The sequence below is a fragment of the Echiichthys vipera genome (assembly GCF_963691815.1).
Source record: "Echiichthys vipera genome assembly, chromosome: 4".
NCBI classification, from domain to species: Eukaryota; Metazoa; Chordata; class Actinopteri; order Perciformes; family Trachinidae; genus Echiichthys; species Echiichthys vipera.
Genome location: NC_139829.1, coordinates 28,481,173 through 28,507,115, shown reverse-complemented (window position 1 = coordinate 28,507,115; position 25,943 = coordinate 28,481,173). Strand labels below are relative to the sequence as shown.

Here is a 25,943-nt window from a genome sequence, read left to right as displayed (position 1 = left end):
TAATCACGTCTACAGATGGAATCTATTTGGATTGTGCAACGCAGATCTGGGCTCATTATTGTTAGAAGACTCATATTTAACTCACCAAAACTAGACTGATAGTTGACTCATATTTACATGAGTTTAATGGCGTTGGAATCAATTCCTAATGTTTAATTGGTGAGCGTTCATCATGAGGATGATCAACCATCCAATGCACAATGATGACTATGGAAGGAAATGCAGCACACTCTGTTTTTAATAGCAAGCATACATAAAGTATGACATCACTTCCACTGCTGTAAAGCAGATGTGTATCCACGTTTCGACTGATACACATGTGCTCCTAATGCTGTCTGACTAAAATGGGGAAACACAGGCAGTAACAGTGTCTCACATGACTTAAAAAAAAACACAACCGCTAAATGTAGGCTACATTATATCCACATTATCTCCACCGTTACTGCTCTTTCCAATTCTCTAAAGCCATTCCTGACTTACAAGTATAACATATCCAACAAACAGGGCCAACTCCAGGTCAAACATCTTTTATTCGCCACTGAAACATACATGGCACTCCTCATTGGGCACAAGCAGCGTTTGCCATGGTCAGGTTAAGGCAGAGGGCAGGCACTGTCGGCAGCGTGGGGGGGAGGGGGTGGTAGGCGTGTGAGGATCCTGCTCAGCTGGCTCCAGCCGAGGCAGGAGGGGCAGGAGGTGCTGGGGTAGGGTCTGGGTCGGGGCCGGGACCTGGGGCGGGAGCCGGAGCTGGGTCAGGAACAGTGAAACAGCCCCTCTTGTGCCACTGCATGTCCCGCACACGTCGGACAGACTGGATCTGAGGTGCGGGGGCCTCCCAGTCGTTCCAGTGCTTGAAATCTCCTCTCTCGAAGATAAACTGGCGGCCCCTGTAGCCTGGGTACATGTAGCCGACCCATCTGGAGGAAAGGAAAACAGGATGCAACTGTGATGCATGTCACACAATACAGAGATATTTGCCTTGAGCTGGGGAGGTAAAATAGAAAAAAACAAAACAAACATCAGAAAGGAAGTGACATGGAAGAAAGGGGGGTGTAAGGAGGGTCTTACGTTCCGTTAAGAGCCTTGACACTTGCCACGCGATCCTGAAAACCATGGCCCCACAAACTGGGCACATCATCATCAACAATCTCCATCTTTCTACCTGTAAACCCAGGGTTCTCATACAGGTGTAGCTTGTGATCAGCACCGTCCTATAGAGGAGAAACACACGTATGGACAAGTCCGTCAGATGTCTCCAGTACATGTTGACTGGGTAAAGTGTTGCTCATTTATAGAGCTTTATGGCTGCAGTGTCAGTTTTGTGTTGGGTCCAGTCACCCACCACTTTAAGTGGCCTTAGAGACAAGAGGGTGTAGCTGTTCTGACTGTTGGTCCAGGTGTCCCAGCGTGGATACTCGCCCTTCTCCAGAATAAACTGCTCCCCTGTGAAGCCATGCCGATCATAACCCGCCCAGCTGAGAGGGGAAAAGAAGATGGAAACAAAAGGAGTTTTAATTCACCTGACACCATCATCAAACATGACCAATATCTAGGAAACGTTGCGTTGTTGAAGCGTTACTTACGGTCCTGACTCGACTATCACAGAGCCAACCTTCTCCAGTCCCTTCTCTGTCACATCTTTACAGTCCGCGGAAAACTCCGCCTTGCAGCCCTGGAAGTTCTCAAACTCAAACAGCAACACCTGGATCACACAGAGGGACCAGAAAGAGGTTGGTAACAGTACAGAGAGGAGTCAGGATCACCTCGGTCCCAACTGGGTGTGGGATCGGATTAAGGCCTTCATAAACTGGCTCCTATTGTTCATAATGAAAACACACCAAACTACTGCAGAATAACTTGTATGCTGACGTTTTTAAATGATATTTTAGATGAATAGTAGGACTTTGTGGTTGTACTGGACCCCTCCCGGTGTGCAGTCCTTCCTCTGATCAAACCCAGTTCCCTTCTCTGCACAGAATCTTGTTTCTGTACCTTATATGTGGCTCCAGCTCCACCCTGGCTTTTCCCAGCAGCCAGCTGCTCTGGGGCACTCTGCTGCTCTGACATCCTCCTGATCCACTGCTCCTCCACTTTTTATCAGCAGCACACACACACAGACAAAGCACCATCCATCATGCATGCATGTTCATGCACACACACGCACACAGGAACAGAAGCGCACACAGGAGGAAAGCTCAATGTCACGGTTGCAATTTATAACTTACCCTTGGATGGGAGAATTGTAGTCTATTCATTAAATTAAGTAGCAATCATTTGCTTTAAATCATGTTTTCATTAAATAACTAAGTATTATACAAAAGAAGATCATTATCTCTTAAGTTATTCCTTTACTTTAGGTTCCATTACAATCCATGATACCAAAATCATCCAAACCTGGGTCTCCACTCGATGCAGCCCCATCTAACTCCATTGCATTGGAATTATTACACCGACTGTGTCCAGAGTGAGGTTTTTACCTGGGTGTATGCCTGCTAGGAAGTGGTAGTGTCCCTCTTTTTCGGTGCCACTTGGTGTTTGGTGGGGTTGAGCCATTAGAGGGCAGGGACAGGGGGGGTATTTATGGTTTATTTCTGGCCACAACAGCAGAAAAGGGGGAGCTGTTGATACAGCAAGTCTGTCGCTCACATTGTGTCCGTAACGCTGCCTCTCAATAGGCAGCTGTGTTGGCACACGCTGCCCTGCCTGTCCGCCTGGCTGCCAGTGAGCACTGTGTGCGGGCACGGGGAGAGAGAGCCAAGAGGATTCAGCAAACAGCCCCGCTCAGCACAAACACACACACACACACACACACACACACTGGGACTACACCCAGACTCACACTAAACGTCCTCACACCTTTATCGCAAATTTGGGTCAGTAACAGCAAAATCTAATAGTTCCACTCATTAACAGGATTGACTGTGACAGATGTTCAGCAGTTGCATCAAAGATCAGAGGTAATGATTTTGTTCATAGGCCGTGCTCGACTAAATTACTTTCAGTAAGTGATTTAATTAGCTTTAATTTGCTTGATAAGGGCTTTTAAAAGTTGCTCTTTTGCTCATTTTCAGGCCCATTCGGGTTTCTACAAGAACATGTTTACATGCTTAAATGTTCTAAAAGCACATTATTTTTTTGCATACTGTCCGTCTCAATATACCTGTTTTCACCCTCTGTGATTTTAAGCCCCCCAACCTGTAAAGGCCCAGTCTGCTCTGATTGGTCAGTGTTTCCAGGTCTTCCACATGTGCGCTCTCAGTGTCCCTGCACCGTTATTGTAGCCGGGAGAATGACTAAAGGCACTGTAGCAGCACGTTCTCTACCTACATAGAGTAAAGTTGTGACATCACAAGGGTACATATAATCAAAAACAACATGGAAATCTCACTTTTTACGACACAGAACCTTAAAGGAGTGCACGCAACACTCACTGATCACAGAAATTCCCAGAAAAAGTACATTTTTAACGTCCGCAAGGTTAAGAAACACTAGACAGAGACGTGTTTATCAAGTCAAGTAAATTTTATTAAGAATGTATTCACTTTAGGACACTGGCCAGTACAACACAGTGCAATATACATCTTTACTTTCAAATAAAAAAAGGACAAAGGAGGACATACAAAATAAACCCTCACATTTCATGACAAAGTAAAACGTCATGTACACAGAAACCAGGGACAATCACTCCGAAGACTCGATCCATCACATTCACTTGCATTTCACAAGCACCCTGACAATATAGGAGACAGGACGTGGCCAACGAGAGGGGGCAGAGGTCAGTGGTGTAGTGCATCAAGCGACAAAGTGCTTTATAGAAATGCAGAGTGAGTGAGTGAGTGAGTGAGTGGCAAACAAAGAGAAAGATTACAGTGAAGTTGAAAAGCAGGTGCAAATGTTCCATTTTTCGTTTGGAGTATCGTGGAGGGTAGAGTCATTTAAACATTGTAGTGAATAAACCATCCCCCCCAGTGGAGCAGTGCAAGCCAGACCCCGGACACCCTGACACCAGTCAGTTTGAGCAATGCCCGGTTTGACAGCAAGATTGTGCATGCACATCAACGAGGGCAAAGTCGAACCAAATTGCACATTCGTTGTAAAGAAGAAGGAAAAAAACCTTGTGAAAGCATGATTGAGGAGTGTGTGTGAGGGCTACGAGGAGAAAGTATGGCTTATAATAAATGCTTACAGTTACAATCATTGAACCTGTTAAAAGAGGGAAGACAGGCTAATTAGTGTTTCTTTTAATATAGGAGTATTTGTGCTGATAAGGAGTGTGCATGATTGACAGATGCAAAGACACTTGGCCTAAAGTCCCCCGTCCCTCTTCCACGAAGACAAAAAGATACTTTGACAAAAACATATATACAATACGCAGCAACTGTGACACTGTTAGGGTTGTGGAGTGTAACAAAGTCTGTTGTAGTGATGCAAAACTAGCTCTCTGTCTGTTAAACCAATCATACAAATATAACATCTCCTGATTACATGATATACACTCACTGGCGATCAAGTCAGCACTGATTTGTTCTCTACGTTCGAGAAGGAAAATAATTAGTGTCTGAAATGTTATCCTATGGCAATGCTCGTGTGACTCCCCATCGACAACCTCCGCTGACTGATGACGCACATTTGTCCGATGCAGACAACAGTCGAAATATAAGTCGAGCAGAGAAACCAAATACAAACATCTTGAAGAGGTTTCGGCTGGATTGTCCTCCAGCAGGTGACGAAGCACTCCAGGATAAAGAGGCATCGTGGTCCCACAAGTTAACCATTTCCTGACAGGAAATAACTGCCAATAATCCCCTTTTCTCCCTTCTCCCCACTTTTCCCGGTCCCTATTCAAGTGTTCATGTGAAGCGGTGCAGAAGCTTCATCAGGTTCAGGCATGAAATGGATAAAGCAGAGCAGCCTGATGTGGGTTTTTTTTTACCTCCTTGCTTGTTTTCCATAAGACCGAGACTCTCCATAAAAAAGGCACCATGCACATAAATCAACCCAGACGGGAAGGGAACAAAAAAAAACAAAAAAATACATCAGCAGCTGTAGATTTACCTCTCCTACTCTCAGGGGCAACGTTAAGGCTTCTGTTTCATATAGATTCATCTGTTAAGGCAACCTGGAAGGGAGTGAGAGAGAATAACAGGGGTCAAAAATGGAAATAATTGAGTTTTATTGTTTCAAACACAGTGAAAGACGGAGAAAATGTTCATAAAAGATCTCACCTCATTGATGTCCTAGCTGTCGTTTTCATACTGACTCAAGCGCTTCTTGGACTTCAGCTCTTTCAGCCACTGGGGTGAGTCCTCCTCACTACACGGATAAGAGACAGACGGTGAGTGAATGCAGGGGACTAACAAATAAACAAGTTCTTGTCTCAGAAAAAAAAAGTTCTCTATAACGTGTGGAGCTTACCCATTCTCTTTGCCACCAGGTGGGGGCAGTACACGCGCCGCCCGGGGGAGAAAGGGGGACCTGGGAGAGCGAGAGAGCTGGGAAGGAGACGGAGTAGGTCCATCGATTTGATTGTCAGAGTCGCCCCTCTTCTTTAGCTGAGCCTGACGACAGGAATGGGACACATTTAAGAAAAATCCACTTTACTGCATGAACACAATACGTAGTGAGAGGGGGATTCAATAAACACTATACAATATGCTACTGTAGGCAGTAACCGATATGACACATTTGATAACATACACATTTGGTGAAAACATCTGACAAATGCACAAATGAGGCTCACCTTTAAAGCTGAAGGGTCCACCCCAGGGAACAGGGCGATCCTCTGTGGCTGAGAGGAAACAGCAGAGCTGGCGTCAGTTCCTCTGGCCTCCTCAGGGTCCGAGTCATCGTCCTTACTCTCAACCTTTGCCTCTGTCATAGGGAGAACACATATTACTCTCATATGTGGCCGGTTGGAAAATGTTACCATATGGTTCAACCCTTTTGTCAAGTGCTAACCTGTGGAGTCTCTGTAAAGCCAGTCCTCATTGGTTCCTCTGTCTTCGTCTGACAGCGCAGCAGTTTGACGGGCAGCTCTGGAGGGTCGTGTTCGCGGGGCTCGTTTCTTCCCCAGCTGCGCTCTGGAGCGAAGAGCGCTGGTGTCTAACAGAGTGGTCGGGGTCTGGAAATCAAGACACCAGAGAAATACATCATGTAAACGTATCGGTGTATTAGATGTTGACAATGCAGCCACGACTCACACCACGAAAAAACCTAATCATTGATCAGTTTTAGCTCAACGAGAACATCTTAAAAACAGCTTCAGACATGAAATATTGGTAAAGGCACACGTATAATAAAAAATAATGACTTTTTGTATAGGACCTTTAAAAACAGCAGTTAAAGTGCTTAAAATAATACTAATAATAATAGTGAAATCCAGTAAAGTACAACATAACCATATTTACACATCATTGTATAGAAAGAAGGGGCATCATTAATGGACAAGGAAATTATTATTAGCTTAAGGTGTTTGCAAAGGAAGGTAAAAAGACGATAAGGATGATAAAAAGGAAACATCACAAAAAGGCAAGTCTATAAAATTAGTTTAAAGAAGTGATTTAAAAGAGGATACTGATTCAGCAAACCATATATCTGCGGGCAGGTTGTTCCAAAGCCGAGGCGCTCTGACAGAGTCGGCACAGTCACCTCTGGTTTTGAGCCTCGGCCTTGGAACAGAGAGACCCGCCCGCGGATCTAAGGCTGCGAACAGGCCTGTGTGGGGTCAGCATGTCTGAGATGTATTGTGGGGCTAGACATTGATCAGTAAAATCTTAAAATCAATTCTAAAACTTACAGGGAGCCAGTGTCGTCAGTTCAAACATCAAAAGAAGTGAGCTGCGGTTGATTCAGACTTACATCGGGGAAAGGGAGTGGCTGGCTCCCAGATGAGGACGAGGGAGGGAGGCCGTCCAGAGTGTCAGCATCAAACTGTGAGGTGTGATCTCCGGGCGTGTGTGGGGGAGTGGGCTTCCTCGGTGAAGGGCTGAGGTTTCCCTCTGAACTGGGAGTGGCAGGAGTGAGGCTGAAAGGCAAGGCAACTTTATTTGTATAGCACTTTTCATACACAGGGCAGACTCAAAGTGCTTCACAGCACAACATGTCATGAATTCAAATGCCTTACAGAAAGACAAAGAGAATAAAAACATAGACAATAATAAAAACAGTGCGGACGTTAAAAGTGCTAAGATTTAGCAGAAAGCTAAGGTGAACATAAAAGTTTTCAGTCTAGTTTTAAAAGTGGTCAGAGTGAAAGTCTCACATCTTCAGGAAGTTTATTCCAGCCTTGATTTGAGTTTACTCTGCAAACCACTAACAGATTGGCCTCAGAGGATCTTAGTGATCTAAAAGGCTTGTGTAGTGGGAGCATATCAGTGATATACTTCGGCCCTAGACTTTTTTTTTTAAAGAAAAGAAAAGCAGCAAACAACTGGGTGGTTGCTGTAACCACAGCTGCAATAAAAAAGAGCCTGAGTCATATCTTTCATTCATCATCATTCTTTTGTTGACCGTGGGAAGCCAGAATATACATATATATTTAGCTGACACACCTAAAAACAAACTTTAATTCAAAATATATGTATATATCACTCTACAATTTTCCTTTTTACACATTTGAGTTGAATGGCTCTGCATTGTTACTGGTGTTGGTTAGTGATTTTATTTTCTGACCACAGGAGGTCACTGACAGATTGCAAAGTAATGTGATGTAACTACTGCGACAGAAGAGCCATCTGTCTGTCTTCCAGGCTAGTGCTGGGGTTATTTGAACTTTTTATTATCATCAACAACTCCCCCATAGCTACGAAAATCAACACAGATTTATCGATTATTATTTATGCTGCTACAACAATGGCTTTCTGGGGCATAGACGTATCACCATCATCAGGCTGTGGCTACACAGGCAAACAATGCTTATTAGCAGGATTCACTCTTTTCAGGAGAATTGTTTTAATTATTAATAGATCGTTAGTAGACAGATCTTTGTCGGGGCATCCACAACAAAAGGGCGGTGGTCAGACTCTGAAATCTGATCCCTGATGATTTAAACTGCTCTAACATTTACTTTCAGAAGGTATTTCGCTCATTCAGAGCTGCACGCTGAAGGCAGACGCATATTTCCACACTACAGCATTTCATCCGTAGTACAGAGTTTCTGCACACTGCTAGAAATTAATATATATATTATTTATTTATTTTGTCTGAGACAGTTTTTTCTACATTTTATTATCAGGTCTGAGGTGAAAAACTGATCAAAAACACAAAAGAAATAATATCAAGTTGTTGCCACTGGTCTTAAAACCCTAAACATTTTATTGATTCTGCCTTTTTAAGCTACAAAAGAAAATGATGGGATGTAATCTTAGTGGTGCAAGTCCAGTTTAATCTGGTTATAAACCCTTTATTTGGAAGCAAGAATTAATTAATTAACTAAATCGTTTATTGTTAACATGGACAGACACTTCCCTTTCTGACCTACTGCACTTAACCATAGTTGCGTTTGCATGCCTTGTTGCAATGAAAAGGGACATTTCTTAAAGTCTGGGAACGCTGACTTGTGTTGTGTACTTGTGTAAACACACTGAACACAAATTAAAAACACATGTCGTCATGAAACAACAGTATGTTCACCTGTCATCAGTGCGCAGCCCTGTCTCCCAGGTCCCATACTGACTGTCAGTGTCGTGGACCGGCGTTCCCGAGTCCTTCCCATCCTCTTCACCGCTGACACTTTGCTTCTGTGGCACCTGGAATCAACAGGGAGAGAGCGGTTATTAATGAATGAGGAGGAACCTAAGTTGTACAACCGACTAGCTTGAGAGACAAGTCAATAGAAGTTCTCACTTGACGCCTGAACCCTAGTGAAGTTTGGTAAATATTTGTGAAAAGTCCGTTTAGATTATTGTTGCTAAGCCAAGCTAACACAGTAGTTGGTTAATCGAGAGCATCTGTGCTGCCGGAGAGCCAACAGTGTTGCAAACAGAGCTGCATCCTGTCGAGCTTGAGCAGCCAGCAGTGGTACAGTAATGAAAGGTGAAGGGATGAGTTAATGGAGAGAAGACCGGAGCGGGGACAAAAACGTTGTTGGGTGGGTGATTGACTGACTGAGTGTGTGTGTTTGCTGTCTACTGAACCATGCCTCTTTTAATGAGGCTGGTACAGAGGACATACTGTCTCGAAAGCACACAGGGCTCACAGAGACACGCCTGCACATGAACCGATAACCCTGGCCTATATAGGAAAAAAACAATACAAAATCCTTCTCCCCTCAGTTGTTGCCTGAGGCGCGGACAGAGAAATGTGATACACCTGGCTCTGTAATCGCCCAGGTTCCTCGACTATGAGGGCAGTTCACTAGTGATGTTTGTGTGAGCAGCGACAGTGGATCAGAGTCCTCATTCTTAGAGCTTCATGAATGCCGCCCTTGTTTTCTTTGTGTATGCGAGAGCAGACATACAAGAGTACTTCAAAAAAGAGCGCGCAACAGAAAACGAGATAGGTAGAGTGTGACTGTGATCCAGAGAGCAAAACAAAAGCTGAAGAGAGTGAGGAAAAAAAAAGAAACAACAGTGCAGGATGTCATTCACCGGCTAAACTCAGAGAGAACAGTGAGAATGGCATTCGACGACGACAACGCCTGCATCGTAGAAAGCACTTGTTCTCAAGTTCGTCCTCTTCTCAAGGATTTACAGCACTCACACTTTTCATGTTGACATCACAGGGTCACACCACTTACCCTCAAATACACACACTCACTTCAGAGTCCTGCTCCCATGGACAATGAACAAAGCCTGTTTTTTTTGGACTGAAGGTTGAACATGCGGACACACTACCGCATAGTCCTCTTGTCTAGTGATTTTGGGGTGAATTAAATGCTTATTGAGCTAGATGTGTTCCTCAAAGAATAGGCCACGGAGCTGTATGATACTTAGTCTGAACTACAGAAACATTAGTGAGTGATTCATTCACTACTGTATCAACAGAAGCACTAGATCCATCTATTGCATGGGTGCTGATCCAACAGCAGCAGTCTTGATGATTCTTTCCTTAATGATACGTATAATGGATTGTGGCCCAGAAGTCGATGTATTATGCATTAAGGCTAATTTATAGGCTTGAAGGCCTCTGTATGCTTCAAATTAAGTGCTTATTGAATCGTCTAATGGGCAGGGTATGCTTGAAAAGATCTAGTCCTTAAGACATGCTGTTGGAGAGTAAAATTGTTTTATAGCTGCTCCAAGTAGCCGGGGGAAATTCTGGTTGTCGTACAGAAGGGCCGAGAAGTGATGATCATTTAAATATGTGCACTTTTTCAAACCGTCTCCGGTGAAAGGTATTCAAAGTGTCGTTCAAAGTGCTCATCCCATTACCTTAATTTGCATCTTAGTTTCCCTCACTTGTGTCTCTTCCACTTCCCTCTCGTCTCCTTGCGTTTTAGGAGGGCAGAGCTAAGACCAGAGGAAAGTGGAATCCTCGGATGTGAAAAGGGACATCCTTTTCACTCCAGCCTCACTTTTAAACGGCTTACTAGGTTCATGGTCCTGGGATAAAACCTGACAGCCAGCACGAAATGTCAGGCATTCTCCTCCCCTTCCACTTTGTATTTTGCAAGGGCACCGCCACTGTAACCGGAGCTTAGTGCCATCCAAGACGATTTTGATTGGTTTAAAAGAAATGCAAACAAGCCAGATCGTTTTATTCCCCTATCCCAGAATTATAAGTGGTGTAGCCAGACGAGACCTACTCCAGGGCTGACGCAGTGCTGTGGAGAATGGTCTGGCTATGCAAGACTAGGCTTAATGCAAAATAAGTCCGACACAGACCCTCTGCAATTCAGTTTTTACACGTTTATGGAAATGAATATGCCCATTTAAGGAATTGGGATGTCCTTCAAGAGTGCGAGTCTTGATCGATTTCGAGGTCAAGTGATCAAGGAAAGAGGAGTCGAGGAGTGACATTATTATTTTGGAACCCAAAGTGACAGAAATTTTATTCTAAAGATTAAAAAAAACAAAAAAACATTTTATGCCTTTATTTGACAGGACAGCTGAAGGTTGAGAGGTAATGGGGGAGAGTGAGAGGGAGACATGCAGCCAAGGGGTGCAGGTCAGAGTAGAACCTGGGCTGCTGCGGCGAGGACTGTCTCTGTGTATCCAGCTGTTAAGATGTGACGTAACCCCCTTTCAAAATATGATTTCTGGGTCCAAGCCTCTCCCAGCCTCGTATTTATACAACGCCGCAGTGCCGTGTTCCCCGTTGTTTGAACAGATCTAAGTTTGAACAGATCTGAGTTTGAACAACGTAAATGTCATTTTACCTCTTTCTTATGGATGAAAAAGAATTCTAACTGACGAAAGAGGTGATTGTAATTGTTCACATGTTCGGCCGTTGTCCGTTTTGTTTCAATGGAGTGTTTGGACCCGGAAATAGTATTTTGAAAGGTTGTTACGTCAGACTTAACAGCCACATAGGGCACCTGCTCTACTAGGTGAGCTAGTGGGCACGCTCGCATATTAGCCCTTTAACAGTGTTTAAAAGCGCATTACGGACTTGAACTTCTTTCTCAGTTACAGCTGGAGACATCCTCTAGCTCTTCTACCTGTCGTACACTTTTATCACTGCTGTCAAAGTGCCAAGACGTTTTAAAATCACGTCTCTTATCCTATGTGTGCGAGTGTGTTACTCAACCTACACACACCCAGGCCAGAACACACCCTCACCTCATCAGCATAGAGGGCAAACATTGCCTTTGCTGGAACATGTTGAAGAGAGGCGCCATTACACGGCAGCAAAGAGAAAAGACTTGCGGCAGGCCGCTCAAAGCAGAAATTGTAAAGCCTTTTAGAGGCTCCTTCATAACCTCATACCATTTATTATTTAGCATAACGACCTCAGAACTGAACCTCAATTTCTACTTTCTCTTTTGGTGCAGACTGCATTAATCTACAGACAGTGCCAGGTTAGACAGCTTTATTGGCCAAACAATAACAACAAAAAACTTTTAAGCACTAAGATTGTTCAATTTCTCTGCTGAATAGACACTCGCAGGTGCAGGCTCTGCCGTCATCACAAAGATTTGGGTTCTCAGTAAGGACGCCTACTCGACCAACAGGTCCAGTAGCAATGATTTATATCTGTCAGGAGGAAGGCTTTTCCTTAATAACATTAGCAATAGCCAGCTTCCCCGAGACAGGAAGGGTGTGTCGGGGGAAACAACATAACAAAGAGCGGATGAATGGAAGGATGAAGGAGAGAAAGGGCTGATCATTAAATAGGGCTGACTGACAATCTGAGGAGGAAGGGGCTGAAACGAGCCCTTCGAAACTAATACCTGATAACACACTGATCGCAGGTTGCCACACAGGACGCAACAACACACTCACACAGGATGGAGAAACAGCGGTCTGTGGATTGCTCTAACCTCCAAAGTAAAATGGAAAGTGAGTAATTGCTTTGCTGTTCATTGAAAAGGAAAAGGGCTCTTCTGTAAATGACCGAACAGATGGTCTTACATTAGAGCGCAGAACACAAAGTGAGCAGCTACTGTACTGTGGATATAATAAATGTGTTTACGTGATCACAGCATCCGAGACACACGCTTATAAGCCAGTCCACGGCACTGTTGAAGAATGTGTGTGCAATTTGTGTGCTATATTTGAATTAGAACTGGCAAAACATAGAAATCTCTATTAATACTGAGGTTTTCATATACCTCATATAGCTGCACATGGCTCATGGTCGTGGTATGAGTTAACCAGGTTACTGTAAATGGGATCTGACATCTCAAATACCATGGGAGTATTAAGAGCCATGAAAACACAATTAAACGCAACATTATACTGTAGTAAAGACAGTACACCACCACTCCCCATTCTCTGCTCATCTGCTCTTATCAATCTGGCTAGGGTGGAGTGGGGAAATATGCTCTGCGTGCACTCTTGCATCCAGCAGTAATCAATATCAATATCCTACAGATATTCAAAACAACTGCTCCCACGAGCACTGATCTTATGTCAACAAATGGGCATTCTAGCCCCATGTCAGGGGGCTTACGTTAAGACGAGCCCTGCTAGGCAAACCCAACAGTACTGTCTTATTCTTTCATTACATAAGTGGTTCATACAGACGCAGGGCTCAATGCTGTACAAAGCGCCTAGTAAGCACAGAGGGAAAGAATGTCAAAACCTGACTTGGCTTAAGAATTTTACTCCGAGAGCACTGGACCTGACTTAAAGGATTACTCTCAGTTCTTTCAGCCTGGTGTTTGTTTTCCTCCGTTTGCCAATATGACGAGTTAACTTTTTGTTTCTTAACACTCCATAACGATGTATCACCAAATCTCCAATCCGCTGTAAGCGCTATTGTCAGGGCTCACACACAAACAAGGCTAATAGCTGACCCCAAAGATGGTTTTCATGATACAAAACAGCAATACACTGCAGTTAAACGTCCATACAATACATAGACTAGTTAGAATAAACGTTATAGCACTTACAGGTATAGTTTTAATACCCGGTGAAGTACTTAAACTGGTGGTTTCCATACGTTCACTGCCTGTATTGACGTGTATCCACCACTCATGACACTAGGAAGGTCATTAAGGAAATTGGTAGTTCATATTTATAACATCTGATATGACACAATTGTCATGTCAGAGTATTTGTTTAGAGCCTCCGAAACCTGTCATCTTGCAAAAATTATTAGAGGTCATGAGTGGCTGTTGGCTATCAGATGTCAATATTCATTTGTATATACACTTGTATCCATATTATATAATATACGGGAAAATATCATGGAGTGCTAATTCAACTATTCACAGCAAGATTTGGTAAGGCAACAATAAAATCCCAAGATGAAAAAAACTCTGGACATTGACTGATATTGTAACAACTATTGGCCAAATTTCTCGCATTGTCGTCACTGAGCGGCTAAGGCTCATGCAAAAAGTACACAAATAAAACCATCAATCACTTAAAAGCTGTCATGCGTACCTCAAGATTTCCATTATCTGCCATAATGACGGCCAAAGCTATTCAAAGCAACCCAATACCAAACGCATGACTGTGGTCACACACGTCAGAGCCACAGGAGAGACGGTCCTCTCTCAGCATCTGTGAATGCTGCAGGTATGTTGCAGTTTTCACTCGTAGTTAATGTCTTAATGCACACACCCACATAATAGTTCAGACATCAGTAACATTTTCCACTTAGTCTCTTATTTCTGGACATATAAATCAATTAACAATTTTGTGGTGAGGGAGAAATGGGTAGTCCTAATTTCCACATCCCTTGGCTCCTCTAGTTCATTTACTGGACACTGTCCATTACGGTCAGCCATTACTGACCTCTTACTGTCATTCATTCGCTTATCATCAGCCCGGTGAGGAGGCAGGTTACTCCCAGAGACCACAACCACAGTGAGTGATGTCTAAGACGTGCCAACACAACTGACAGCCACACAGACGTCATGATAACACTTCTTATCATTTAGAGTTGTGACTCATGAGGTGTTGCGCCGCAGTTCGGCAAACAGGCGTAACCTAAAGATAGGAACAACTTCACTGCAATGTGTCTGTATCCCTACATGGATTTCTAAATCTGTTCTTTATATAGAGCACTAACCAGGTTGGATGTCAGGGTGGAGACACGTGATAGGAAGCCAAGGAATCAGATTTGTGTCCTCTTTAAAAGTTTAGTTCTTCGGTAATATACAGTAAATGCTATTGTTTCTTTTCTAATAGGAATCCAACTTTTCTTTCTTTTGTCAGCCCGCGTGCCTAATTTTAGACACGATGACCTGAAGAACCAGTATAACAACAGCTTTGCTAAACAAAGAGAGTCAAACAAAGAAAGGTTTACATTGTGCCAAGCCAAGGACACCATAAGATGGAGAACTGTGAAAGCAGACAGAGAGATGGATGAGATCAGGGAGGCAGATGGATAAGTTCATGACATGTTTGGCTAGAGACCAAATAGTTGACGAAGGAGCAGCTGTTAACACTGACATTACAGAACTGCACGGACATTGCTGCAAAATGACTTGAATTCCAATTGCGCTTAATTTAACTTCAACAGATGTTAGAGTAATCCTGCCGAGTTGACTCTACGGGTCAGTTAAAGTAATGAATCATATTGATGCCGGTCAAATACTTATATTTTGTGATTTGTGTCAGTGGTGAAATGGGGTACTGGTGCTTCCCTGGTGTGTGTTTCTACTTTAAATGTGTGTGTTATCTTACAGCAGTAGGGGTGTTGGGTGCGGTGCGCCTGCGTAAGGACAGACGTTGCTGGCTGCGTAGTGAGAACCTGCGGATGGACTCCCTACTTCGGGAGGCCAGGGAGCGCAGGGAGTTGGTTCTCTTGAAGTCCCCGGTCCCGTCCTCTCCCTGGCCTCCCCTCTCCACCGTGCTGGACAAAAAGCCGATTGCCCCGTGAAGCGAGCGACGGACATTTCCCACCCATCCCGACATCTGAGAGTGGGCCACTGACAGCTTGTCCCCCAGATACTCCATCCCGACGCACTGCTGGTGTGGCCTGCTGCGTCAGATCAGAGTCTGTGAACTGAGCTGTGACTCTTGATATCACAGAGGCAGGGAGTCATTAGAGTCTAGATGTGATGGAGAGTTGGCAGTCCAGGGACAGTATCACAGGTGTGTGTTGCTGGGTCAATACTGCAGCAGCGAGGAAGGTGACAGAGAACAACAACACAGCTCAGCCAGTCCAACGTGGTGATGTTGATGGCGTCTGCTGCTTTTAGCACTGCAGCACGGATAACGCCAGTCAGTCCCTGACCGTAGCAGGACAGAGCCTCTCCTCAGTTTCACTGCTAAATGGCCTTTCTGCAGTGCAGTCCCACTCAAGCCGTCGGGACTCTTTTTCAACTCATCACTGTCATGGCTCCAGCCTGTTGGCCTGAACTGAATTGTAAAGCTTTCTATTGTGAAGCTTTCTAATGCCTATTTCGATGCACACAAGATACGCTAGCTACGATATGGCCCGCCAATTGAGTGAGCACGTAGAGGTTATTTAATGCCAGCGCTTAATATTAGTTATACAGCACACTACTTTATGAGACAGCCTGTAAAACTGCTACCAACAGGTTTCTCTGCCATGTTTCTTCTGGCGTCACACACAAAGTAACACTCACAGTACAGAAGTAATAGAATCACATCCTCAACATGTTGTGTATGTTTGGCACAGCATTCAGTTATCTATATGCAACATATAAACCCACTGTTCCAATGATACGGAGTATGAGAATTGTTTTCTTTCTGCCAGTTCTCCAGGTGTGAGCTTATCTGTGCTGATCCCAGCTTCAATTACAGCTGAGCTGACTTTCAGCTCTCCCAGAACTGTCGATGATGCGTTTCCTCCAAAATAAGGCCAGAGTTAAAAGTTAAAGCAATCCATCCATCCAACAAGAGAGCCTTTCCACAGTGCCCGACATTGTTTACCCTCTGGCAAAAAGCTGTGAGGAGAAATGGTGCAGGACAGCTGGTGGCAAAAGGAAAGCTGCTGTAGTAGTCATTCGTATTCCATAAGAAAAATCAGAAAGCAACCAACGCAGTGCCGAACAGAGGAAACAGGAGAGAGCACTGTGGTGAGGAAGTCAAATCCAGGGGAGGAAAGAGGGAAAGACAAAATGTTTTGCCTTTTTCTGCAGGTACGGGCAGGTAGGAGAAAATGCGTCAGCACTGCTGCAGTCTGTAGTCAGCGCTATAGGACTCACCGTCAAGGAGAAACTGGGTGGAGAGGGAGTGTGGAACGGAGTCAGGGAGTGAGAGAGAGAATGGGAGGTCCCTGATACAGAGAGGGAGGGAGAGAGGAGGGTGATATATGTTCTGCGGTGCTGTATTGCTCAAGCCTGATTCAGTTGCAGGGCAAGCCAATGAAGTGTCACAGCCAGAACACAGAGGCAGGGGAAACACATGTAGAAGAAAAGATGAGTGATAGAAAATGTGTTATGTTGCTTTTACACTTCATCTCCTTTCAGAACAGAGAGCTAGAGAGGAAGTGGGGAAGTGTGATACAGTCAGATAGGAATGATCACAAGTGCATGATCATTTAACTATAAATAGATAGATTGGACAAGCCTGAGAGAGAAGAGTGAAAAGACAGGTGCGGCTTTACTGGTGAAGTCGGGTTGCGCGCTCATCAACCAGTTTGTCAGCACAGTGTAACCAAAAGCAGGAATCACAACAGTCAAGTGAATATTTGTTTAAATCTCGCTTAAAGTCAGAAACATGCCAACAGCAGAGCAGATGAGAAAACACTTCCTAACCTCCGACTTAAACAGGTCTCTGGAAAATGTTACCAGTGAAGTGGGACCTTGATTAAGCCCCCAGCAGGGAACTCCAGACACACTTCAGAGAGTTAACCTCAGAACAAACTGGGACAGAGGGGCTCAGCAAAGCTGAATCCCTGTCCACATATGCCCCCTACAGGTAATCTGATTAACTTTTCTTTGAAGTGCTGTGCTAAAGGCAAGTCAGCTGTGAGGTTCTCAGTATCTAACAGCACACAAACTGACCTCTCTCACATACTCCATGCTGCTGCCTCTTCCCGGGGACTATTTAGTACAAACTAAGTTACAATGACACAGCCGGGAAAAGCTAAATTACTCATATTACATGTGGTACCAAATATATATATATATATATATATATATATATATATATATATATATACAGTATATATACACACACACACACACACAAACACACGTACATATATAGGATATAAACACGAGAAACTTGAAAAATACCAAGGGCTCAGAGAGGAGCAGGAAAGAGCCTGGCAGGTAAAGGTGACAGTAGTGCCCGTGGTGATCGGAGCACTATGGGCAGTGACCCCCAAGCTGGGGGAGTGGTTACAGCAGATTCCCGGAACAACCTCGGACATGTCGGCCCAGAAAAGTGCATATATATTTATACTATTTAGTACAAATTAAGTGACATATATATAGGTATATGCATATAAATCATTTTCAACCGCTTGTCCCTATCGGGGTCGCTGGAGCCGATTACAGCTGATATTGGGCGTGAGGCGGGGTACACCCTGGACAGGACGCCAGTCTATCGCAGGGCACATAGAGACAAACACCTACGGGCAATTTAGACACATCTATTAACCTAACACGTGCACTGTGGGAGGAAGCCGGAGAACCCACGCAGACACCTGGGAGAGTCGAACCAGGAACCCTCTTGCTGTGAGGAGACAGTGCTAACAACCACGCCACCGTGCCGTCTTACTAATAGTCTGTGTTCTCGATATAATAATTGAGATAATCCTCAAAATTACTGCTGTAAAAATTAGTTAATTACTTGATTTAACAGTTTTAAAAAACAATTTCCCCCTGAGATTATTAAAGTATTTCTGATTCTGATTGGTCAAGAAGTCACCAGAAGATGTATTTATTATTTTGATATGAATAATAATATGAATAACTTCTTAAATAAAAAAGTAAATAATCAGAAACATCTGCTGGTTCCAGCTTCTCAAATTTGAGGATTTGCAGCTTTTTTTATTTTTTGGGAAAAATCTTTATAAACTGAATATTTTTGAGTTTTTGAAGATGTCACATTGGCACATTGGTAAATTTTCCATAGTTTCAGACAAATAAGATAACTGCTAACAATGGATGATTAAAATCTTACCAACACATGTACACATTTATCATCAAGTGCACATTGCCATCTGGGATGAGAGATGGCAGCAGGTATTCACTCTACTGATTTTAATAAAATAAACAGAAAGAAACCAAGACAAAGACAGGTTATATTACAAGATGTATCTAATTACTGCTCCCAATTCCCCTAATATTCCTTACATCACCTACTGGGAAGTGAGTCATGGCTGCTCATCACTTCCCCTCTTCTGCTGACATCATTAATCTGAGCACAGCGGAGCCCCGGCTACGAACCCATCCAGCAACGACACGGAGGAGATGAAATACGATGCAGCTAAAGTACAAACAGCGTGCTGTATATGACAACTACATTCAGTATTATATGAAAGGATGTCTGCATCTTACAGAGAAATGTGTAAAAAAAGTCACTTACCCAGAGGCAGTGTGGAGTCAGGCAGCATGACCACATGTACAACACAGCTCTCAGCCCGGTGCCCATCTCTGCTCTGCCACACTCACGCTCACACTCTCCAACTTCAACCAGTGATGTCACCTCTCAACTATCATGTCATCTGCATGAGTCTAAGGGCGCTTTCGCCGGTAAATGTAGGGAGATGTAATAATTGTCATTTCTGTAAATACTGAATAAATGTATTTTCTGGGGTTATTTTTCGATGCAGCACATACCAACATCTAAAATTTAAATAAGAAATATACCTGTACGACAAAATATATTTGAGCACCTGATACAATAATAGCAGTACCGCGGTAGAGAACAATGAATTGATTGGTTGATCAACAGTAAATGTATCTTAAATCCTTCCACCTTTTCACTTGCAGGGATTTTCGGCTTGTCATGTCTATTTGATAATACACTAAATATCTTTTGGGTTTGGATAGAGTTGTTACGTGCAGATACCAGCATTGGAAGCTGAAAATGCTGGCATCGGTATCGGCGAGTATTGAAGTCTGGGCACCAGTCCGACACCACATAATGTATTAGAAATAGGAATCTTTTTACTGGTTAGCTCCATTAGCTCTGACACGATTCTTCTTAATCTTTGATTAATCAGTTTAGCAATTCTTAGTAGTTCTTGTTAAGGATTGTTCATGTATGTATTTAGTCAAGTTGCTGTTGCACTACTGTTTTTTATTTTTTATTTAATCAAATAGCTTCCCTTTGCTGTATTCATTCATGTTTTACAAAGGGTTTAACCGGAGCCAGGCCTTACCACAATGATTATCATATCACAGTCAGGCAGAAACAGTAGGATCTTTTTCTTTCTCATTTTGTTAAACACACTGATGTAGGTTTCTCTACTCGGGACAATAAGTATGGGGAGGGAAAAAAATGGTATTGGAACATCTCTAGTTTTGGAAATTGAAGAAGCACCTTGGGCTTTAGTAAATTGTGACATTTTATAGATCAAATGAGTAATCAATTAAAAGACATAAGAATAGATCATGAAAATAATTCTTAGTTTTGTAAAAGAATTACAATTTAACACATTTTACGGTCAACTTCAGAAGTGACACAGTGTCCTGATCGCATACGTGTCCTACAGTCGCGTCTTATTGACAGAACGAACTAGACCATGGCTACTGATGCTTCATAAATGGTGAAATCTAACATTATGAACAAATGTGGAGAGCTAGTCATACAGTATATTGCAACACAATATTTATACAGTATAGAGAGTACACTGGTATGACTTTGCCTTACGGTATGAATTATGAATATACCATGGTGACCGATAGAGCCTTCGTGAGCCAGTGCCGCTTCATTACACGCGGCCACTCACTCTGTTTATTCATTAAATGGCCTGAAAACTACACGAGTCTGCTACAGTATAAACATACAGACCTCTACATCCATCAGACGGCTTTGATATAACACGAGTCAGCCGGACATTTATCTGACAGAAGAAGACGGACGAGTTAGTGCTGAAGTGTTTAAGTGTTTACACTGTATAAATTAGCCTATGGCAAGTGGATTTGCTCTGCTCATAGCTTAACCCCCACAGAGCTTTCATTTCAGCCTAATAGTATTAGAACAGAGCAGCTAATATTGGTAGCGAGAGCAGACTGCTGAGTCGTCACTACACCATTGTCTCTCCAATGCTGCGCGGTGCCTCAGCCGCGGGTGTTTCTGTATATGTTTGTGCATGAGGAGAGGCGGTAAATGACAGCATAATGCAGTAAAGACTCTCACACTGACAATGCCGGTTTAATTACAGTAATTCACTTTTAAGGATTCTGTTATCTACAGTATTAAAAAGCCTAATCTGTACTATGTGGGATATGTCCTATAGTAATGCAGTTGAGAGTAGAGTAATAGCTGCCATGCAGTTGCTTTACTAGTGTTTTACTCCTAAGGATTTATATTGAAATTTTAAGAAAAACAAATATACCGTGATACCGTTATCATCTATGCTTCAAATTATACCGTGATATAAATTTCAGGCCGTACCATCCAATCCTAATATCATCGTGTCATTGGTCAAAGTATCTACTACAGTGAATATCCCATCATGTGCAGCTCAAACATGTTTCACTCTTTGGAACAGAGTGTATTCCTGTGCCTGATTAAACCAACAATATTTTTATCAGCTCCACTGCCAACACCTTAAAAGAGCAACACTGGCACCAGAAAGAGTGACACAAACACAAACCACTCACAAACACGACCACTAGATGGTGGTAGTGACCTTACACTCATGGCTCTTTATCAAGCAATGTGCAATGATGAGACACAATAAACTGTACTTCTGGTTTCTTAGTGTGCAGACCTCCAACCTGGACCTACAATTACAGTCTCAGTGACAAAGAGCCAACTGAACCCAACCCTGCATATTAACAAACACTGTGCAGGCTTGAATGTAAATGTGCATGTAATGTGTGTAGTTGCAAATATGCAGACACATTTTACTTATCCCATTTCAAGTGTAAGAAACAGATGTGAACTACGAGGTTCAAAAATAATAATAGGTATAACCAATAAGCACAGACAAATACAATAACACAAATATTACGTGTCTGTTACGTGTCGGGATCATCACGAGCCCTTTCACTTCACATCTTTCCCTGAAGCCTGCTGACAAGTTCCTTGTAATGAGCATAGAGAACAGGTACTTATTAACCATTTGACTAATCCAATCCTGAATTACAGGCCTGAGACAGTGTTTGGCCGCCACTTCTCTGGAACGTGACGTGGAACGGGTGGAGGTGGCCATGCCATCAACATTAGTCACAGTCTTTACTACCTGAGCACAGCAACATACAGCTGTCAACACTTAGTTTTTTTCAAGCCTCCCTATTGCCTTTAATGCATGAGACATGCGGAGGAACTCTCTCAAAGTCAAGTGCATACAGATTTCCCTCCCTGTCTCCACAGAGCTGTGTGAGAAACAGTCCGAACAAAAAAAGTGATTATAGTAAAGGATTCACAGCCAACCATCAAACTGAAGCACAGCAGTTTCTCATATTACTGAGTTACATTTCCTGGAACACAGTTGTACGGTTGCAGCGAGTGAGAAGCAGCCTGACTCACCCAGCTGTTTTGGTCCTGCTCTCTGTGGGCACTGCGACTCCTCATCCTGGAAAGGCTTCCCTCCACAGCGCTGCTGGCAGGAGCTGATCGCCGTGACACACTGCGAGAGCGCATCCTGTTCAGCTCCTAACACACACACAGACACACACAGAAGAACCAGAGTTAACTTCATATCACCTCTTACATATAAGCCCTAAAAGCTGTTCACTACCATGCAGGGTGCTGTGGTGTATTGAAACTACTCATCATGCATGCATATGTTCACTCTTCCACCGCTCAGACACATACAGTGCAGTCCCCCCAAGGAGCAGAAGCACTGCTTAAAGGGGAATTTTGGTATTTTTCAAACTGGACCCTATTTCCCCATGTATTTATGTGTAAGTGACAACAGTGTGCTGCAGTCTGACTGCAAGTGTTGTGTGAAATGTAAAAAATTAACATTTGGTATCCAGCAAACGTGCAATATAACGCTACTTCTATAAAAATTCAAATCCGCCCTTTTTGTCTTTTAATTTGTACATGATGTTGCTCACTAATCAAACAGGTAAGTAAGTTTCTACACACCTGAGTCTGGTGATTATCAAACCCCTGACAAGCTTCAGCTGATTGATAACGAGCAGATCATTAAAAATGGTGTGTTGGAGTAAGGAGAAACCTAAAACATGCAGTGCAGCAGCTCTCCAGGAGCAGGGCTGGCTACCCCCTGTCCAGCGCATCCAATACTGACATTCTCTGCTTTCTGGCATTTCACCACTTTTTGGTCGTTTTATACTGGGATGATGACACTTGTACAAGTTTAAATGTGTGTTAAAAGGGGTTATGACTTTAATCTGACATATTACGTACATTCTAACGATAATAAAAATCATCATGAACAATATATGTAATGCATGTAATGTTTGAATTCAACATCCTGAGACTACAGTTACACAAAATTAAAACACTTTCCACATGTAACAGTATTTCATGGATATCTCTGACTCACCTGAGACCCCTGTGATCTCCTGTGGCTACGGGCCTCTCCCCTGCTGTCTTGAGGCTGTGGCTCTCTGGTGAGCCATATCTGTTCTGCAGGAGCGTTGCTGGAGACTCCACCTGGAGATCCTCCACTTTTGGCCTCTGTCCATGGGAGAGGGGCCAAGTGCAGTGGGTCATCCAGCACAGCGGACCAGTGCCTCTGTGGAGCCAGGAGCCGTTCCTCCTGCCTAAGGAGAAGCTGCTCTGGGCTGAGTTTGTTGGCATGTTTTCTGGCTTCAGCCACAGGTTTGTCCACAGACACCTCAACAGGTCGGAGCTCCCACGGATCCTGAGGAGACGTTGTCCATATTGGGCTTGTGATTCCTACTGAAGTCTGTGATGGCACCCTCCAGCTAAGATCTACATCCGGTGTAGGCTGTAATCTGGGTCCAAACCCACTGTCTATACCCTGAATACCAGACACAGGAAACAAATCTTTACTGGGTGAGAGCTGAGCTTGATACGTGAAAGAGTCAATGTCAAGGATGGCAGGTCTGTAAGGCTCTTCTGCTCTCGGAGATGGCTCCTTCCATCGTGTCGCAGGGTCACTGCGCTGAGGAGGAGCCTTGGAAAACGAGTCATTTCGGAGCACAGAGTCCACGTCCATCACTTTAGGCCTGAGAAGTGAGGACTCCAACCTCGTCCTCTCCTGTTCCTCTTTCTTCTGCTTCTCTTTTAGGCGCTGCCTCTCTGCTTCTTGCTGTTTGGCTATTTGTCTCATTTTCTCTGCCTCCTCCCTTTCCATCCTCTCTCTCAGCCTGCGTTTCTCAAGCTCTAAAATTTGCTGTCTGTCCCTGTCTGCCTGCTTTTGCTTTTCAAACTCCAAGAACTGTCTTCTCTCCATCTCTTTATTTCTCTCCAACTCCTCCTTCTTCTGCCTTTCCTTCTCCAGTTCTCGTTGTCTCAGCCTCTGGTTTTCTAATTCCTCTCTCTCAATATGTAGTTGTCTCTGTCTCTCCCTTTCCAAATCTCTGTGTCTCTGTCTCTCCAGCTCTCTCTGTTTTTCCCTCTCGAGCTCTTTCTGATGCTCCCTCTCCATCTCCCTTTGTCTTTCCCTTTCTTTATCGAGCTCTCTCATTCGTAACATTTCCTGTTCTAGTGCCATCTGTCTTATTTTCTCGGCCTCCTCTCTCTCCATCTTCTCTCTAAGTCTCTGCTTCTCCAGCTCTATGATCTGCTGCCTCTCCTTTTCCCTCTGCTTCTGTTTCTGAAACTCTACGAGCTGCAGTCTCTCCAACTCTTTGATTCTCTCAATCTCCTCCATTTTCTGTTTCTCTTTTTGGATTTCCAGCAGCTGTCTTTCCTTGTCCAGCTCCCTCTGCCTCTCTTCCTCCCTTTGTCTTTGCCTCTCCTGTTCACGCTGCTCTCGTAGTTTTTCTTTCTCAATCTTTCTCTGTCTCTCCAATTCTCGCTTTTCTTTCTCAAGTTGTCGCAGCCTTTCTTTTTCCAGTTCTCTTAGTCTTACTCTCTCCAATTCTTGCAGTTTCTGTTTCTGTTCAAGCTCTAACTGTTTCTGCCTTTCTAGGGCACGTTGTTGATCCTCAAATTCTTGTTTCTCTTTCTCAAAGGCTCTCTGTCTTTGCCGTTCAAATTCTCTTTGCATCTCTCTCTCCTTCATCCGTGCAAATTCTAAATGGGCTTCTTTCTCGATTTCAAGCTGTCTCTGTTTTTCCCTCTCCAGCTCCTTCATTTTAGCCATGTGTCTTTCCGTCTCTTTTTTTAGTTCTCTTCTCTTTTCGACTTCCATCATTTCCTCTGCCATGTGTCCGTCAGGCGCTAATCTCATCTCCCTGTGGCCACTCATTTTCAACTCCTCAACTTGATATTGAGAGTTTTTTCCAAAAGCTTCATCATACGATGGATTCATCGTTAGTGGAAGAACCTTCCCTTGCGAGCTGCCTGGTGCAGACCGCACAGAGAAATCATCAAAGGGCACATTCATGTCCAACGTGCTTGCTCCTGCGTCAACAGGAGAAACTGGCTCCTGCATCTGTCCAGTCAGAGCAAAGTAGGTTGCCCTAGGTTTGGCTTGTTCTTCTGCCTGTAGTATTTTCAAACGTTTAGGAGCTGCAGCCACTTCCTCCTGTTCTGCTTCTCTCAGCCTGTCTCTGTCTTGATCCAATGATTTTTCCACATGTGCCTCTTGGTCGAGACCTGTATCGGTCCACTTCGGCAAAGCTCCAACCCTCAAATATCGAGGCTGCTGTTCTGGCATCACAGCCAAAGCTGGTTCAACTTGTGCTGAACCAGTCCTCTCTGCCACAGGCCTGCTCCCATCTGAGTGCCTGGAGCGTAGCGTCATGGCCTTATCCTCCCATTGAGCTGATGGGATGTTCTCACTCACTGCCCTGTTCTCTTCCACTGCCTGCACAGTGTCAAAGGCGTGTAGCACCCTCAGATGACTCGATGGAGATACAGGCTCTTGGTTGGTGGCAGTAAACAGAGTTCCATCATAGTTGACATTTCCTGTTTTAAATGACGGGCTGCTGAGCAAATCATTAGCCTTGTTTACCGGCTTGCCCTCGTCCACCATGAGTACACTGTGCCTCTCCACAACATTTTCGAACAAAGATGCTCTCACTGTCTGTATATCACTGCTGGGACCACTTTCCTTGGGATTGGCGCCAAACATCTGTCCTGCCCCGGGCCCTTCAGGCGTGGACACCTTATTGAGCTGCTCTTGGGAGTCTCTTAAATCCACAAATGTCCTCTGGTCACTGGGGGTGATAGCTGACTCTTCAACCTAAG

The 25,943-nt window shown here is 43.9% G+C and overlaps 2 protein-coding genes across 2 annotated transcripts in view; both read right to left on the bottom strand.

The window, feature by feature from the left end:
- Positions 1–661: 661 nt before the first annotated feature.
- LOC310946210 (beta-crystallin B3-like) lies at positions 662–2,431 on the bottom strand (the record flags this gene model as incomplete). The annotated part of the gene is made up of 6 exons (XM_083912608.1): positions 662–917; positions 1,069–1,211; positions 1,343–1,475; positions 1,584–1,702; positions 1,993–2,090; positions 2,395–2,431. The coding sequence occupies 6 exons, from the start codon at positions 2,429–2,431 to the stop codon at positions 662–664; spliced, it is 786 nt and encodes a 261-aa protein (XP_083768734.1).
- A 1,106-nt stretch (positions 2,432–3,537) lies between these two features.
- LOC310945963 (uncharacterized protein) overlaps positions 3,538–25,943 on the bottom strand; it is a 29,776-nt gene continuing 7,370 nt past the window's right edge. The window contains exons 5-13 of the mRNA XM_083912229.1: positions 23,164–25,938; positions 22,179–22,304; positions 8,632–8,747; positions 6,859–7,024; positions 5,959–6,121; positions 5,741–5,871; positions 5,416–5,558; positions 5,226–5,313; positions 3,538–5,119 (exon numbers count right to left, since the gene is read on the bottom strand). Coding sequence (XP_083768355.1) covers positions 5,238–5,313; positions 5,416–5,558; positions 5,741–5,871; positions 5,959–6,121; positions 6,859–7,024; positions 8,632–8,747; positions 22,179–22,304; positions 23,164–25,938 — 3,696 coding nt within the window. The 3' untranslated portion in view covers positions 3,538–5,119; positions 5,226–5,237. The remainder of the gene's footprint in view (positions 5,120–5,225; positions 5,314–5,415; positions 5,559–5,740; positions 5,872–5,958; positions 6,122–6,858; positions 7,025–8,631; positions 8,748–22,178; positions 22,305–23,163; positions 25,939–25,943) is intronic.